General features: G+C 47.5%; 1 protein-coding gene across 1 annotated transcript in view; it reads right to left on the minus strand.

Moving 5' to 3' along the window:
• Positions 1-19,278, minus strand: part of cfap65 (cilia and flagella associated protein 65) — a 171,051-nt gene that overhangs the window by 137,279 nt on the left and 14,494 nt on the right. Inside the window, exons 2-3 of the mRNA XM_072579951.1 lie at positions 4,233-4,310; positions 2,716-2,903 (exon numbers count right to left, since the gene is read on the minus strand). Of these exons, the coding sequence (XP_072436052.1) occupies positions 2,716-2,903; positions 4,233-4,301 (257 nt within the window). The 5' untranslated portion in view covers positions 4,302-4,310. The remainder of the gene's footprint in view (positions 1-2,715; positions 2,904-4,232; positions 4,311-19,278) is intronic.

Raw genomic sequence — 19,278 nt, forward strand, 5'->3', positions numbered from 1 at the left:
GTGATGGCCCATCTTCACATTGAGGAATTGTACTCAACAGCAGAATTGCATTCAATCACAAGCTGTAACTTCATGGCCAACATGTCCCCCACTTCTCCAGCACCACCAAGCTCAGAAATCAACCAGATTCAATGAGAGGTGCATGAGGGCATGCCAGGAGCAGCACCAGGCATATCTTAAAGTTCAGGTGTCAACTTGGTGAACCTATAGCACAGAATTACTGGGCATGCCAAGCAATAGAAGCAACATGCAACAGGCAGGGTTAAGTGATTAAGTTCCACAGTCCTGTCGTATCCACTTGTGAATTGTGGTGGATTATTCAACAACCAGCAGCAGTGGGAGGCTCCACAATTATCCCCATCTCAATAAATGGGAAGCCCAGTACATCATTCTAAAAGATAAGACACTTGCATCCACTGTCTGAAGTATGGAGAGGATGATCCATCATGCCTCATCCTGAGGTCACCACTGGCAGATGCCAGTCTTCAGACAATTCAATTGGACTGGATACTGCAAAGGCTATTGGCCCTGACAGCATTGCAGCAATAATAATTAAGACTTGTGCACCAGAACTAGCTATGTCCTAGCCAAACAGTTCCAGTACAGCTATGGTAAAAGTCACTGGTGTCCAAAAGTGACACTCTCCACTTGCCAGAATTTTCAACAACACTGAAGCAGCTCAATATTAACCAGGACAAGTCAATCCCACCTGATTGACACCCTTTCCAACACCTTCAACATTCACTCCATTCACTAATGCACAGCAGTGTGTACCACCTACTTGCAAGGTGCACACTAGTAACTCACCAAACCTCCTTTGACAAAACTTTTCAAGACCATGACCTCAGCACTTAGAATGATAAGGGTAGTAGATGTATGGGAACACCACCCTCCCAAGTCACTCATCATCCTGACTTAAAACTATATCCTTGTTTCTTCACTGATGCTGGATCAAAATCTTTGAACTCCTTCCCTAACAGATTGAGTGACTGTCCACACCCCAAGGATGATAGAGGTTCCAGAGGCAGCACACCAACATATCCTCCAGGATAATTAGGGATGGGCAATAAATGATGGCCAAGAATAAGACATGCACACCCCCTCAATCACTAAAACAAAACATTGTTTCAATAGTAATTTTCAAATCAGATCTGATTTATATTTGAAAAGTAAACACTTGCAGAGCTATGGGGGAGAACACCAGGAGAAAAGATAGTGAGATGCGAATTGGATAGTTGTTTTAAGGAGCTGCAAAGGGCCTCCTTTGTAAGATTTTATGTTAATAATTACACTCCAAAAGTACTTAATTCTCTTCCATAGAACTTTACAGCGCAGTACAGGCCCTTCGGCCCTTGATGTCGCGCTGACCTGTTATACCAATCTGAAGCCCATCTAACCTACACTATTCCATGTACGTCCATATGTTTGTCCAATGACAACTTAAATGTACTTAAAGTTGGTGAATCTACTACCGTTGCAGGCAAAGCATTCCATACCCTTACTACTCTCTGAATAAAGAAACTACCTCTGACATCTGCCCTATATCTATCACCCCTCAATTTAAAGCTATGCCCCCTCGTGCTCGCCATCACCATTCTTGGAAAAAGGCTCTCCCTGTCCATCCTATCTAACCCTCTGATTATCTTATATGTCTCTATTAAGTCATCTCTCAACCTTTTTCTCTCTAACGAAAACAGTCTCAAGTCCCTCAGCCTTTCCTCGTAAGACCTTCCCTCCATACCAGGCAACATCCTAGTAAATCTCCTCTGCACCCTTTCCAAAGCTTCTGTGACATTTGCCCATAGTGTTAGGTGCATTAGTCAGAGGGAGATGAGTCTGGATGGGCTATTCTTTGGAGGGTTGGTGTGGATTTGTTGGGGCCGAATGGCCTGTTTTCACACTGCAGATAATCTAATCTAATCTAAAAATAGAGCATCCACAACTTTATGGGTTCAAGATATGCCAAGTATCTCATTATCTCTAAAATATTGGTCCTTTATGCTGACACCGTGCCACACCCAGTGGAAACAATTCACAGTTTAACCAATCAAATTCTTTCAGAATCTTAAATGTTTCAATAAGATCTCATTCTTCTAACTTCAGAGAATATAAACCCAATTTACTTAACCTCTCATCACAGGACACCATCCACACGAGGGGCCAATCTAATGAACTTCATTATATCATGACAAGTGCAAGTATGCCCTTTCTTAAATACAAAGACTAAACTGCAGACAGTACTCCAGATGACATCTCAGCAAAGCTCTGTACAGTTGTTACAAAACATCTTAGTTCTATATTACAATGCTCCCGCAGTAAAGGCCAGCATCTCATTTGCCTTGCTTAATGCTTTTTGTACCTGCACACTAACTTGATGCATTCTTTGTACGTACAGACCCAAGTATCAAAAGGGGAAAATGGTGAAGAGTAGAAGACAGGAGAAACTAAAAGACAAAAACAACTTGTTCAGCTGCTTAATCTTTAGTGTATCAATCCCAAATCATAACATCTGTTATATCAGTGACTGGAGATGTATGCAAATGAATGAAAATATCAATTTAAACTTCTGATGTGACCCTCAAAGCTCAACGATGCAAACCTATGTGACCCATAAAAAATAAAAGTCAAAAGACTCAAAAACCTCAAGGTGAGATGCGATGTAAAAGTGATTTATAACAGGCATTAAAGCTCCTGCAAGACTGGCCCAGAACTCACCTGTACTTGAGTTTTTGAGTTTTGAACTGTACATTCTTTAAGATTATATGTTTAGTGGATTCTATCCCTGGTTCCCAGTTCAGCCATTCAAGATGGTCTAAGACCTCTATTCCAAAAAAGTTTGATTTGATTCCTTTGCTCTTCTTCCTTCCTGAGATTTCAGTGCTGGCTAGACTGGGGACACTCCACTGCAAAGGAATGAGAGGCAAAGTGTTAAGAAGCTACAAGATGCAGAAAGCACGTCAATACCACAACAACATTAACTGAGCATCAATCCACCAAAACAAAGAGCCTGACTGAAACACTATGTAATTGAATGGATCTTGAACTGGTCACACTGGGAAAAACAAACCCTCTTATATCCAATTTAACATAACCTGAGTTCAGGTAGCAAAATATCCTGATAGGGGCATTAAGTTGATGTGTCTATGATTACCTGCTGCTGTATGGGTCCTAAGCCCTAGAAATGGTTACTAAAACCTCCCTAGTTCTCCTAAACAAAAACAAAAAGAACTATGGATGATGGAAATCAGAAACAAAAACAGGTTGCTTAAAAATATCTAAAAGTCAAGCTAGAAACTAGCAAATGATTGACAATCATCAGCTTCAAAAACACAGACACAGTACCCAATAATCTAACACGACAAGAACTGCCCAAAAGAGTGAAAATGTTTGTTTCATATCCTAAAGTGATAGGATCATACAATATTCCTCCCTTGATAGGAATGGAATGAAGGGTGCAAAGTGTCTCATTTGCAAGGATTTGCTCCAGATGCGTGAGCCAACTCATTCAGCAATAGGCTGACTGCCAGCATCAAACGCAGATGGGTGATCAACATTCCCAAACATCTCCTCAAAGTCATGAATGTCACAGCAGATGAGCTTCCTCCTGATACTATGAGAATTTGACTCATAACAACACATGAAATGCAGTAATACATATGAATGCATGTTATTAAATCCATGCTAATATTTGAGACCTTTATAAGATCATTGTGGGCGGCACGGTGGCACAGTGGTTAGCACTGCTGCCTCACAGCGCCGGAGACCCGGGTTCAATTCCCGCCTCAGGCGACTGACTGTGTGGAGTTTGCACGTTCTCCCCGTGTCTGCGTGGGTTTCCTCCGGGTGCTCCGGTTTCCTCCCACACTCCAAAAAAATGTGCCGGTCAGGTGAATTGGCTAAGCTAAATTGCCTGTAATGTTAGGTAGGGGTAGAGGTAGATGTAGGGGTATGGGTGGGGTACGCTTCGGCGGGGCGGTGTGGACTTGTTGGGCCGAAGGGCCTGTTTCCACACAGTAAGTAATCTAATCTAATCTAATTTCCAGGCTCCATTTTGTCTGGAGAAGGGCCTGATATGTTCAACATTTTATGAGAGTTTCAACCTCCAAGTCTAGTATTATTCCTGTAAATCTTTTTTGCACGCTCTGATATGCAAGATAAATAATATGTTAATATCTCAAAGTATAAACAATATACAACTCATCCAAGTCCATCATGGGTGATTATGAACTTACCTTACTATACTTTCTCAGTCCTATGCCTTGAAAAGGGACAGATTTCAAGGAACACGATGAGGTCAACATATTAGAACACTGCCAGAATAATAGAAACAGTTTGTCAGTAAGTAAAATCTGACTCTATGCACAGACAAAAGCTTTGAAGAAGTTATGCAGGTAAATGTAAAGAACAACATTTTTCACAAGTGGCAATAATCTAGAACCTCTGTGCTTCTCAGAGTGGTTGAAGCAGGAACAATCAATGATTCCTAAAGGAAATTGGATGAGCACTTGAAAGAATAAAACTTGCAGGGTGACAGGAATGAAGAATGGGACTGACTGTATTGCTCCACTGTCAGCCAGTCTAATCTCAATGAGCTGAATGGGTTATGTTTGAGCTTTAAATTATTCTGAGAAATTCAACATTATGTCTTTATTTCAATCACCCCAAATCTGCCAACTTACCGGAGTACTTTCTTGCTGCAATGAACTGCTGCACTTACATACAAAGCCACCATAAGTAGATTTAAAGTGGTATGTCATGACCAAGCTACCAAGTGTCATGGAGATGATGCAGCCCATATAGGTTCACACAATATTCCTCCATTGATAGGAATGGAATGAAGGGTGCAAACAGTCTCATTTGCAAGGATTTGCTCCAGACGTGTGAGCCAACTCATCAGTAATAGGTTGACCACCAGCATCAAAATGCAAAGGTGTGTGAATGTTCTCAAACATCATGTTATCTCCTCAAGGTCACGAACATCACACCAGATGAACGAATGCCAGCACCTCCCATAAAAACACATTGCTGCTTTGCCAGAATGAATGAGAATTGAAATCTTTGATCAGACTGGAATTATCTCCCTGACAAAGGTTTAAAAACAAATGCAGAGAAAGGCAGTGAAAGAAAGTGATTAAGGCAGACACTATAGAGGTGAAGGTGGAGGCAAACTATGGTTGAGATTTTTCTTGACTACATGTTACAATGTACAATTAACAGTTCAGATCAGTCAAAGCTACTCTTTCAAAACAGCACACCAGGCTCAATGTATTGTTTCTCGACACCACAGTCATTCTGCCGCTTAACACAACACTGTAGTGAAATGTACGCTCTGCTCAACAACAAAAGCTGACAGCATAAGCTTATTCATATTCAGGGTGTCAGGTGAAATGCCAGCTGTGTATACATACAGAAATACTGGCACACCTAAGAATCCTGTCACTAGAGAACATTGTCACTAACTGAACACCACGTGCAATATCGACAGCCATCTTGGACAGCAGCCTGTGTTGGAAACACATATTGTAACAGAATCAAGTGGGACTAAAGTTACCCGAGTGTACAGGAGCTTCAGAGGCAGAAAAACAGGTACCAGTAACTACATCAAAAATACTCTGTATATTATGAATAAAGTTGGGACATAATGTATTAGTGAATTGCACCTTTTAAATGCAATTTTTATTTCAGCAAATTAGTCAGTGTTCAGGATCTTCCAACGGATTAGTTGGCAATTCAGAGGCTGCCAATGGAGACAGACAACTGCCAAGATGAGGTGGTTAGAAGGCTCACTTTGTTCCTCTTGGATTTTAGCCCAGTTGCATTAAAGGCTGTTAAGTCCTTCAGTCTTCATTCTACTCAAATTATAAGGAGCGGCAATGGCCTAGTGGTATTATCACTGAGTGTTAATCCAGAGACCCAAATAATGTTCTGGGGACCCGGGTTCGAATGGCAGGTGGAATTTGAATTCATCAGTTGAAGAGCTTAACGATGACCACAAATCCATTGTTGGACAACCCCACCTGGTTCACTAATGTCCTTTAGGGAAAGAAAATGCTATATGCTCCCAGGATGAGCAATTCCACCTCAGGACATTCCAGATGTCCTCCTCCTTCAAGGACCATAATTCCCCTTCCCCTGTGATCAACAATGCCCTTAATCGCATCTCCTCCATTTTCCGCACCTCTGCCCTCGAATCCCATCCCCTGCAACCACAACAAGATTAGTATTCACTGGTCCTCACATTCCACCCCACCAATCTCCAAATCCAGTGCATCCATCTTCCGCTATTTTTGCTGACAGTCAGACCCCACCACCGAAAGTATATTTTTGTCTGCACCTCTTTCCTTCTTCCATAGGGATCTTTCCCACCACAATTCCCTTATTAGCTTCACACTCTCCACCAATCCCCTCGCCACACCTGATACCCTCCCATGCTGCTGCAAGAGATGCAAAACCAGGTAAGGATGGTGGTTGAGAGATAGTGAGGACTGCAGATGCTGAAGAGCCAGATTGGTTGAGTATGGCGCTGGAAAAGCACGGAACGACAGGCAGCATCTGAGGAGTAAGAGAGTCGATGTTTCAGGACACACCCTTCTTCAGAATTGGGGAGGAGAAAAGGGACTGAGAAATAAAATAGGGGGAAGGGGTTTAGGGCTGGGGGCCCACACCCCCCTCTCATCTCCAATCAAGGCCCCAAAGGATCATTCCAAATCCAACAGAGATTTACTTGCATACCCTCGAACCACATTTACTTTCAGTGTGGTCTCCTCTAGATCGGAGAGACCGAGCCCAAACTCTCAAAATTGTTCAAGGGAACATCTCTGGTCCGTACGCACCAACCAACCCACCTTCCTGTGACCATCCATTTCAACTCATCTGATGACATGTCCATTCTGGGCCTCCTCCACTGCCTATACAAGGCCACCCGGACACTGGACCAGGAACACCTCATCTTCTGCCTCAGGAGCATACAATCATATGGCCTCAGCATTGAATTCACCAGTTTTCAAATCTCCCCATCCTCCACCCCATCCCAGATCCAACCCTCCAACTCAGATCTGCTCTCTTTACCTGGTCTACCTGCCAATCTTCCTCCCCACCAACCTATCACAATCACCTCCTACTTACTTTCCTCCAGCCCCAAACACCTTCCTCCTATTTATTTCTCAGTCCCCTTTCCCCTTCCCAATTCTGAAGAACAGTGTGCCCTGAAACATCGACTCTCCTACTTCTCTGATGCTACCTGACATTGTGCTTTCCCAGATACTCTATCTACTTTGACTCTTCTGCATCCTCACTATCTCCCAACTATCATCCTTACCTGGGTTTGGCCTACATGTGACTCCAGACACACAGCAATGTGGTTGACTCTTAACTGCTCTCTGGGGCAATTAGAGATGGGCAATAAATGCTGATCTAGCCAGCAACACTTGTGAATGAATAAAAAATAACTCCCACTCCCCCCGTATGCCCTCCGTAACTTGATGTCCCTTAATAATTCTAATTTAGCTCCCTAGCTCTCTCCAGTTCAGACACAAGGCACCTGCAATTTGTGCTTGTTCTTTAGGGGTCAATTATTTTCTCAATTGATTTAATATTTTCAGATAATCAGCAAAAATAGTCAGAGGATAAATAAGGAGCAGATCTTCTTTATTCAATAAGTGATGATCTGGAAGGCCCTGACTGAATGGGTGGAGCAAGCAGATACAGTGGTAACTTTCAAAGGGGTTTAAAATAAACATTTGAAAAGGAAAAGGTTCCTAAAGGAAGCAAAAGTAATTGAATAGCTCTTTCAAAGCATTCCACTGAATGGACTCTTTCTGTACACTTTAATTCTTTGAGATGAAACCCAGAAGGGATGTTTATTGTCAGTTCATACTTATAGAGTAACACAGTAAAGAGGATCTTTGGCCTATCAAGTCTGCACCAACAAAAGCTAATCTAAGTCTACAATAGTCCCACTTTCCAACACTTGGCCCATAGCCTTGAATGTTATGATATTTTGAATGCTCATCCAAGTACATTTTAAAGGTGTCCCACTCAACTATCCTCTTAAACAGTGCATTCCAGATTCCCACTTTTCTCTGGGTGGAAAAAGATTTCCTTAACTCCACTTGAAACCTTATGCTTTCACCTTAAAACTTTTGTTACTGATCCTTCAACTATAGAGAACGGCTGTTTCCTATCCACCTTCAAAATCTCATACATTTCAATTAGGTCCCCTCTTAGCCTTCTCTGCTCCAAAGAAAGCACCCGAGCTTATCCAGCCTCTCTTCATAGCTAAGTTGCTTCATCCCAGGCAACATTTTTGTGGATCTCAATTGCACCCCCTCAAGTACAATAATATCTTTCCTATGGTGTGGTGGACCAGAACTGCAGCTCCAGTACAGTACGATGGTAGTCCAGTTGTGGTCTAACCAAAATCCTGTACAGCTTCCACATAACTCCCTACCCTTATAATCTATGCCACGACCAATAAAGGCAAGCTTCCCATATGTCTTTTTAATCACCCTGTTAACCTGCTCTGCTGCCTTCAGTGATCTGTGATCATCCCAAAATCCCTCTGCTCCTCTGAGCTTCCTAGTATTCTGCCATTCATTGAGTACCGACTTGACTTGATACTTCTGCCTACCTGACCAATCCGTCTATATCCTGTAATATAAGACCCTCTCCTTCACTGTTTATCAACCTTTACCAGTTAGGGCCAACTGTTTAGAGCAGGCAGTTTATATTAGAACTGTAAAAACTGTCGGTTTGGCCATAATCAGGGCATAGTGTGTAGTTCGGGTATCCACATTATTGAAGGGACATGAGAGCACTGGAGAGGGTGCAGAGGATATTTATTTACCAGGGTGTTATCTGGGCTGCAGAGAGCTTAGATACACTGGAGTTATTCTCCTTGGAGCAAAGGAGACTAAATGGGGTGGGGTGGGGTGGGGTGGGGTGGGTGGAGCAGGGAGACATGATTGACATGTACAAAATTATGAAGGGCACAGGGTTGTCAAGAAGAATATTTTTTCCCTTGACGGAAGTTCAATGATCAGGGGCAGAGATTTAAGGTTTGGAAGGGATGAGGGGGAAACCTTTTTCACCCAGAGTCTGGTGGGAATCTGAAACTGACTGCCTGTAAGGGTGGTAGAGAAAGAAACCCTCACAACATTTAAAAAGTATTGAGGTGGGCCCTTGTGCTGCCAAGGCATACAAAGCTATGAGCCAAATACAGGAAAATAGGATTAGAATAGTTGGTGATTGACCCATTTAGACTGCACCGTTCAAAAACATAGAGTCTTTTTCTGTGCTAAAGACCTCTATGATTCAGTCTTCATAATATTGCAAACTTACTAAATATCTCATTTCCACCTCCCCCCACATACCTCCATCTGCCCTCCCCACCCCCCCCCCCCCCACCCCCATTCCAATTCCCCCTTTATGATTAATTCAAAAGTCTGAACAATAAGGGAACTGGAACTGATCCGTGTGATACGCTCCTGGACACCAGTCTCCAGTCACACAAGCAGCCTTCCACCACCACCACCTTCTGCCTTCTACGACTAAGCCAAATTTGGATCCAACTTGCTAAATTATCTTGATCCCATATGTTTTTACCTTCTTGATTGGCCTCTCAAGTTGTTTCTTGTTCTGTGAAGGTGTTGGAAAGCCTTCTTCTGGTGGTTGTTGACTAATCATTCCAATCAATTTCCACCAATTACTCTACAGCAGCCAAGATAAGAAATATGAGAACAATACTCCCCTTTTGCTGTTTTGGTCTAATTTTCTCCTTCACTCCATTCATAGACCTCTACTGAGGTGAACATGGAAGGTTGCTATGCCTCCTCACTCAGTGTTATTCCTGATTACAAGAAGGATAAGAGATGATCTGTAGGATTAACTCTCTGACCTCCTTCCCACCAAAGACAGAACATTCCTTACCTCCTACCCAACAACCATGTCATCAACAAGGTCAGTATAGATAAACCAAAGGTGGGCAATAAGTTATTTAATTTGCATATTCCAACACTTTCTTGGTTGACTACCCACTTTCCAACCTCCATAAACCTGAGCTCCTTCAAACTTGTACTAGCGATGCTCTAACCCACGCCCATCCTTGCGCTCAATGATCTCCATTGGCATCTGTTCTGGCAATGCCTTGATTTGAAAACTCTCATCTTCAAATTCAAATCCTTCCTTGGTCTCACCCCTGTCTATCTGTATAATTCCTCCCAAGGTCTCTGAGCTTCCTTAATTCTGGCATCTTGCACATCCCTAATATTCATTACCCTACCATTGATAACTGTACCTTCAGATGTTCAGGTCCAAAGCTCTGGGAACTCTTGCCTAAATCTTTCTGTCTCTCCCTCTCTCACTTAAAACCCTAATTTGCTAGACAATTTTTCTATCCTTATTGGTTATATAATAATCTTTATTATGATATTAACATTCACTCTGAAACAATGCTTTGTTTCTTCTCTACAATCACTGCCATAACCTTATATTTTATTCTATACACCTTTAATCTCCAAACTCCACCATCCTTTAACCTCTCCTTTATATCGTCTTTCATTTTACTAGATTCTTTCCTTTTTCTAACAGTATAAAACATTTCCACCTCCCTTCAGTTCCAAAGACAAGCCATATTGGACTCAAAGTACTAACTGCGCCTCTTCCCATAGATACTTCCAGACCTGCTAAACCTCTCCAGCACTCTCAATTTCTATCTTAATGTCGCCTTATGTGGTTCAACGTCAACATTTCTGATTACGTTGCTGTGAAGTAGCTCGAGATGCTTCATGACTTTAAAACATATTGTAAATGCAAGCTATTTTTCATATTGTCATACACTATACTGTGTAACAATCCACACTGTGATGACAGACAAAGCCTTTTTGCACTAACAAATGGAGAAGACCCTACAACCCCTTTTGCTTATTAGCATTACCATCAGCATTTAAGGATTAAACTGCTATTATGAGATGTCATTTACTAGTAGACAAACTTAATGGGGTGCAGTAACATCAGAAAATAGAAACGAGGGCATGCCATTCAATTAGATCAGGACTAATCTGTCCCTTAATTCTGTCTGCTCTCCTTAGTTTCCTTACCTAGCAAAAATCTACTGAATTCAGTTTTGAAATTTAACTTTGATACTTAGTCTTAATAGTTTATTTTTGTGGACAGCATTCCAGATTTCTATCATGCTTTGCATGGAGAAGAACTTCTGCACTTCGCTCCAATTTGAGGTTACGCCCTTGTTCTGGGCTCCCCATGAGAGGAAGTAGTTTATCTGGGAAAATGAAAGGGAACATTCCCATGCTAACTTTTTAAATCAGTTTAAACACCTCTAATAGATTGCCCCCTATGTTCAACTTCATTCACCTTCCCAGTTCCACATCTCTTTGATACCTTCAGTAACAAAAAGAAAATGATAAAAGCTGGTCTTGGAACTTTGAATGGGCTGAGTTTCAATTGTTTTTCGGGAGTGAACTGTTTCAGGGTTCCACCAGATGCTAGACAAGAAAGAAAGGCACTACAAAACCTGGCAATCAAAATGAACGAGCAAAATAAAAAAAGGTATAATATTAAATGACCTTTCAGTTAACTGCAATTATATTTGAGGTGCTGTTGTCCTTTAAAATTGCTCGGCAAGTAAGGCACTCTCCTATTACCAGACTGATGGAATAATATAGTACTGAGCATCAGGTCCAGAATTTATTACAATCTCACAACTCTTACCATATTCCCCATTTACTTAAGTGGAATTGCTACATATGGTAAATGCAAAACCAATAATTCTGATTAGGTTAAAACATTGCAATCTGTTCATATTATGCTAATGACTTTCTCCCATTGATTAAATAGCAGGTATAAATATTGTTGGGGAGTTAACTTGGCATTTAGAGTTCTGATATAAACGAAAGGTTTATGACAACTTCACTCAGTATTTACAGGGATATTTGTCCACAAAATAATGACATCACAAGTGACCCTCTGTGACAGTTTTCTACAAGGGGTACTGTGCACCAAATATGTGTCATAAAAGCACAATAAAAATGCAAAATATTCTAACTGTTTACATTTAAAGTACCTGGCAACGGAATAACAGACTCTGTCCTTCCAATCTTAGATTGCACCTGTAGAGACTGGAACTGTGTAACAGGGTTGGCCTTTACAGATCTGTCACTGGGGGTAGTGATGGTGGTAGGAGCAATTTGAGCTAATGGATGAAGAGTGTCACATAAGCATTATGCACGACTAACTTTAGTTCAGCTAACATTCAGTTTCTCCTACAGTTAAGTGCTGTCAGCATGCTAAACAGCCCGAGTGACAAGAGACTGTTAGGAATTGTATCCTTCTGCTGGCTGCAACTATAAAGGTTTGTGCCTCTTATGACGAGATATTGCAGCTTATTAGGACGGTATAACATAGCCTGCATTTGAAAGGTGGAGAACGGTAAATTGCAGTAGGAACAACACAGAATTTGCTACAAAAGCAATGGCAAATTAGATGGTTCTCACCATTGTTACTGTGTGAATCACTCAGTAACATGGTGAGAAAGAGATTATCTTTGAGTATTAGAATACTGCACATTGCTGGACAATTTGCACTTCTCTGTGGTTAGCTTTGTTAAAAAAGTAGCTCACCCTCACTCTCTCCACAAGTTTCAAGAAAGTGCTGCATTTGTGCTGCTAAAGTGAATTAAATTCACCACAGAGAGTTAGGGGTAGTTCTTAGTGGCATTAAGGATCCCTTTTTATCAATCACAAGATTTAAGTTCCTACAGTGATAATGTCACCTGAGTCTTACCAGACCATGAGGTTGCTCTCTCATTAGAGAGACCCAATGGTAGTGGTTTAACCAGCATGTAAACTATGCCTTAGTTAAGGAAAGAGGCTGAGGAGGAAAGTCCTGCATAGTAACCTCAGCTAATGCTGGAAATGAACCTATGCTGTTGGTGTCACACTGCATCGCAATCGAGCCAATACCCCTGACTCAGAAAAGGAACAATTGAAGCTGTGAAGTCTCACTCCAATGAGTAGAAAATTGTTCCTTGGCTTTATGTCTTTTAAAATACATCCTTAAGGCTTTTTCCCCCTCTCGTTTAATTCAACATTTCTCTTTTTATTCACCTGTCCAAAGGAGGTTGGGTTAGCTGAGACGGATAGTGCTTGGCTCAGAGTAAAGCCAACAGCACAAATTTGATTTTCATTCCAAATATGGAAGACTTTGGGACTTGACAGTGGATGGTAATGGCAAACCACCATTGACAAAAATTGCCAAGAAAACAGCTCAGGTCAAATATCAGGACACATCCAACAAAGGACCTGCCTACAGGTGGGGTACATGTGATGATGATGATGATGATTTACCTTTTCTTATTTAAATTTAGTCCAATTTATCCTGTTTCCTGTACCATTGCTATTTGTCGATCCCTAAATCTAAGGAGGCATATTATCAGCCCTCTCATTTATCCAGTTGCCTCACTGATTTCACCTGAAAGATGAGGAAAAATAACTACTTTAAAAAAAGCACGTAAAATAGTGCACTCCAGCAAAGTCTGGGTTATACAGACTTATTTCTGGAAATTACATTTTACTGCACAATATGTTATTAATTTGAGATGTATTACAAGGAGAGTGCAGCAAGGAGCAGGTGATTTTGGACCAATGTTTTCTGAATTTTACCATTAGGTAGGGAGGAGATTTCTCCTCACTTTACCTCTGGGTTCTTGCAAACTAATCAATGGATATTATTGCTGTGATTTGAAGTGTCTTGTGCAATGTGTTGATTGAAGTCACACTAAAGGTAAGCTTAGCAGATTCATCAAGCTCTGTTTAAACAAATTGGCTCCCCTAGTATAAGTGCATTGAGGAGAGGAGTTGGGAGGTCATGCTGCAGCTGTACAGGACATTGGTTAGGCCACTTATGGAATTCTGCATGCAATTCTGGTCTCCCTGCTATAGGAAGGATGTTGTGAAACTTGAAAAGGTTTAGAAAAGATTTATAAGGATGTTGCCAGGTTTGAGTACCGGGAGAGGCTGAATAGGTTGGGGCTATTTTCCCTGGAGCATCACAGGCAGAACCATATTGTCACGTGCCTGATACAAGACTTCCACTGCAAGCTCTCTATTCTAAAGATCTATTGCAGTAAGTGGTTACAAGGAAAGGTTTCAAGGATATCTTCAATGCCTCCCTGAAAAAAACTGAACATTCTCAGCCATCCCCAAGACCACCCAATCTAGAGAAGCATCCACAAAAGGTGCCAGCCATTGTGATCGTCTCCAACAGGTCCACATGGAGACTAAGTGGAAAGAGTGCTTGAGAACTCAAGTGTCCAATTCATCCACTTCCTCAATACCACCTGCCTCACCCGTGGCAGGGCATGCAGTTCCTGGATGGGATTATTCAGCCTCCTCAGGACTCAATTCTGGAAAGACGTCATCCTCAGTCTTGAGGGACTACCTAAGAAGAAGGAGGTATCAGATTAATTCCAACATGGGATTCAAAGCCTATTCCACATGGAAGGCTCATCTCTGCCTCCACATGCCCTACCCATTGTAAAAAAAAATTCTCTCAGTTCTTTACTGTAGTTTAGCAAATTCCTGATGAAGAGCTTCCATCCGAAATGTCGACTGTCCTAGTCCCTCGGATGCTGCCTGACCAGCTGGGCTTTTCCAGCGCCACCCTTTTCGGCTCTAGTAAATAATTGACAAGGAACATTGTTCAGGCAAAGAACTGAAGAAGAATAAAAGCAAAATACTGCAAATGCTGGAAATCTGAAACAAACAGAGAATGCTGGAGAAACTCAGCAGATCTGGCAGTATCTCTGAAGAGAGAAACAAAATTAAATATTTCAGGTTCAATTTGAGACTTCTTCAGAAGACTGGCTTAGTTGCTGGGATTCTCATTTCCAGATTCCAGAGACTCAAGCTCCACATCAGAGTCAGAGTTACAAATCAGGTTGACGTTCAAGTGCAGTACTGAAACAGCACTGTATTATTGGAACTCCTGTTCTTCAGAAGACATAAACTTGGCAGTATTTTGCTTCACTGTGAGCTTAAGCTGTTCACAAGCAGTTGTGTATCTCAGCTAGATCAACATTCGATTGCAAACCGATGCTGAGCTGCAATCTCGAAGATCTCACCGGCTCCGATGTTATGAGTGGATGTTAACAAGTTGCTGCACTCTGTCCCAATAGTGTGCCGCCTCTGCTGTTTCATATGCCTCTGCCCCACATTGTAGCCTCACTATGTTGGCATCTGATTTTTTAGGTTTGCCTTGTTTTCAGTTTTTCAGAGTTTCCAGCTCTCTCCAATGAGCCAAGGTTAATCTCCCAGCTTTGATGGTAATAGCAAAGTGAGGAGTGTGCTTGTTCATGAGGTTACAGATTGTGACTGAAAATAATTCTGCAAGATACCTTCTTGTAAATATTACCATAAGTAGATATGTTTAAGTTCTTTCACAAAGTAATGTGAGAATTCATAGTTCAAATGAATAAGGAATAAAGGGAAGAACAAAAAAAAAACAAAATATAGAAAAATGGAGAGAAATTGAATGGACAAAGCCAGGCTGAGAAACAAAGAATTCTAGAATTGTTCCCATATAGGAAGCAGCCAATCTGCCTGCCCCTCTCACGAACGCCCTCCCTCCTTCGATGCCCCCTCACCTCCTCCCTCCCTCGACCCCTCCTCACCACAGACCTCCCTCGACCCCCTCTCTCGACCCACCCTCATGCCCTCCCTCGATCCCCCCTCACCACCTCCCTCCCTTGACCCCCTCCCTCGACCGCCCCCCTCACCCCCTCGCTCCCTCGACCCCCTCCCTCGTCCCCCCCTCGCCCCCTCCCTCCATCGACCTCCCCTCGCCCCCTCACTCTCTCAGCCCCTTCCTCCCTCGACCCACCCCTCGCCCCCTCCCTCCCTCGGCCCCCCCCTCGCCCCCTCCCTCCCTTGACCCCCTCCTTTCCTCGATCCACCATCGCCCCCTCCCTCCCTCAACCCCCCCTTTCCTCAATCCCCCCTTGCCCCCTCCCTCCCTCGACCCCCCCGCCCCCTCCTTCCCTCCCTCAACCACCCCCAGCCCCTCCCTCCCTCACTCGAACCCCCCTCGCCCCCTCCTTCCCTCCCTCAACCCCCCCTTGGCCCCTTCCTCCCTCGACCCACCCTCGCCCCCTCACTTAGTCGGCCCCTCCCTCCCTCGACCCCCCCTCGCCCTCTCCCTCCCTCGGCCCCCTCCGTCCCTCGACCCCTCCCTCCCTCTGTCCCCCCTCGCCCCCTCCTTCCCTCCCTCAACCCCCCCTCGGCCCCTCCCTCGAATCCCCCTCACCCCCTCCTTCCCTCCCTCAACCCCCACTCGGCCCCTCCCTCGACCCACCCTCACCCCCTCACTTGCTCGGCCACTCCCTCCCTCGACCCCCCCTCGCCCTCTCCCTCCCTCGGCCCCCTCCCTCCCTCGACCCCTCCCTCCCTCCTTCCCTCGACTGCTCCCTCCCTCGGCACCCCCCTCGCCCCCTCCCTCCCTCCAACCCCTCCCTCGACCCCCTCCCTTCCATCACACCCTCTCGCCCACTCCCTCCCCTCCCTCGCTCCCTCCCTCCCTCGCCCCTTCAACTCCCTCGGACCCTCCCTCCCTCGGCCCCCCCTCGCCCCCTCCCTCCCTCCCTTGGCCCCCCCCTCGGCCCCTCTCTCAACACCCCCTCGCCCCCTCCCTCACTCGACCCACTCCCTCGACCCCCCCTCGCCCCCTCACTCCCTCGACCGCCTCCCTCAAACCCCCCTCCCTCCCTCGAACACCACTCACCCACTCCCTCCCTCCCTCGCCCCCTCCCTCCATCGAGCCCCCTTGCCCCCTCACACACTTGACCCACTACCTCGACCCCGCGTCACACCCTCCCTCCCTCGTCCCCCCCCTCGCCCCCTCCCTCCCGCCCTCGACCCCCTCCCTCGACCCACCCTCACCCCCCCGACCCCCTCTCACCCCCTCGACACCCTCCCTCGACCCACCCTCACCCCCTCGACCCCCTCCCTCGTCCCACCCTCACCCCCTCGACCCCCTCCCTCGACCCCCCCAACGACCCCCCTCACCCCTCCCTCGACCTCCCTCACCCCCTCGACCCCATCCCTCGAACCCCTCCTCACCTCCCTCGACCTCCCGAACCCCTCCCTCGACCCCCCCTCTCACCCCCTCGACCCCCTCCCTCGACCCCTCTCAACCCCTTACCCCCTCGACCCCCTCCCTCGACACCCCCTCAACCCCTCGACCCCCTCCCTCTACACCCCCCTCACCCCCTCGACCCCCTCCCTCGACACCCCCTCAACCCCTCGACCCCCTCCCTTGAACCCCCCCTTGCCCGCTCCCTCCCTCGACCCCCCCTGCCCCCTTCCTCCCTAGACCCCCCCTCGCCCCATCCCTCCCAAGACCTCTTCTCGCCCACTCCCTCCCTAGACCGACACCCTCAACCCCCCATCACCCATCCCTCCCTCGACCACCTCCCTCGACCCCCTCTCTCGACCACCTCCCGCGATCCCTCCCTCGACCCCCCTCGCCCCGTCCCTCCCTCGACCCCCTCCCTCCTTCCCCTCCCTCAACCCCTCCCTCGACCCCCCTCGATCCCTCCCTCCCTCGACCCCCTCCTTCGAACCCCCCCCGCCCGCTCCCTCCCACGACCCCCTCTCGCCCCCTCCCTCCCTAGACCGACATCCTCAACCCCCCTCGCCCCCCCTCCGTCCCTCGACCCCCTCCCTCGACACCCTCCTTCGACCCCTCCTCGCCCCCCCCTCGCCCCCTCCCTCCCTCGACCCCCTCCTCGACCCCCTCCTTCGACCCCTCCTCGTCCCCTCCCTCGATCCCCCTCCCCCCTCCCTCCCTCGACCCCCCTCGCCCCCTCCCTCCCTCGACCCCCCCCTCGCACCCTGCCTCCCTTGAACCCCCTCGCCCCCCCCCTCCCTCAACCTCCCTTGACCCGCCCCTTCCCTTGACCCCCCTCACCCGCTCCCTCCCACGACCCCCTCCCTCGACCTCCCCTTCACCTACTCCCTCCTCAACCCCCTCCCTCGACCCCCCCACAACCCCCTTCCTCAACCCCCCTCACCCCCTCCCTCCCTCAACCACCTCCCTCAACCACCTCCCTCGGCTCCCGCTCACCCTCTCCATCCCTCGAACCCCCTCACCCCCTCCCTCCCTCGACCCCCTCACCCCCTCCCTCCCCGATCCCCTCCCCACGCCCTCCCTCCCTCGACCCCCTCCACGCCCCCCTCCCTCGATCCCCTCCCTCGACCCCCACTCACCCCCTCCCTCCCACGATCCCCCCTCGCCCCCTCCCTCCCTCGATTTCCCCCTCGCCTCCTCTCTCCCCTACCCCCTCCCTCCCTCACACTCCCTCCCTCCCTCGAGCCGCTCCTCGACACCCCTCGCCCCCTCCCTCCATCAACCCCCCTCGCCGCCTCCCTCCTTTGACTACCCCTCGCCCCCTCCCTCCCTCTACCACCCTCGCCCCCTCCCTTGACCCCCCTCGCCCCCGCCCTCCCTCGACCCATTCCCTCAACCACCCCTCACGCCCTCCCTCGACCCCCTCACCCCCTCGACCCCCCTCACCCCCTTGATCCTCCCGCGACACCCCCGACCCTCACTCGACCCCTCCCTCCCTTGATACTCACTCGACCCCCTCCCTCCTCCTCCCTCCTCGACACCCTCACCCCGTCCCTCCCTCGACCCCCCCCTCACCCCCTCCCTCCCTCGACCCTCCCCTCACCCCCTCCCTCCCTCGACCCCTCACCCCTTCCCTCGCTTGACACCCCCCTCCCTCGACCCCCCCTCATCCCATTTCCCTCCCTCGACCCTCCCCACCCCCTTCCTTGACCCTCCCCTCACCCCCTCCCTCCCTCGACACCACCACCCCCTCCTCCCTCGACCAACCCTCACCCCTCGACCCCCCCCTCACCCCCTCGACCTCCCCTCGAACCCCCTCAACTCCCCTCACCCCCTTGACACTCCCTCGAACCCCCCTCGACCCCCTCCCTCCCTCGACCTCCTCCTCCCTCACACCCCTCCCTCCCTCGAGCTGCTCCCTCAACCCCTCCCTCCCTCGACCACCCCTCACCCCCTCCCTCCCTCTACCACACCCCTCGCCCCCTCCCTCCCTCGAGCCCCCTCGACTCCTCCCTCGACCCCCCTCGCCCCCGCCCTCCCTCGACCCCCACTAGCCCCCCCTCCCTCGACCTGCCCCTCGCCCCTCCCTCCACGACCCCTCCCTTGATCCCCCTTGTCCCCGCCCTCCCTCGACCCCCT

The sequence above is a fragment of the Chiloscyllium punctatum genome, chromosome 10, assembly GCF_047496795.1.
Source record: "Chiloscyllium punctatum isolate Juve2018m chromosome 10, sChiPun1.3, whole genome shotgun sequence".
Taxonomy (NCBI): Eukaryota; Metazoa; Chordata; class Chondrichthyes; order Orectolobiformes; family Hemiscylliidae; genus Chiloscyllium; species Chiloscyllium punctatum.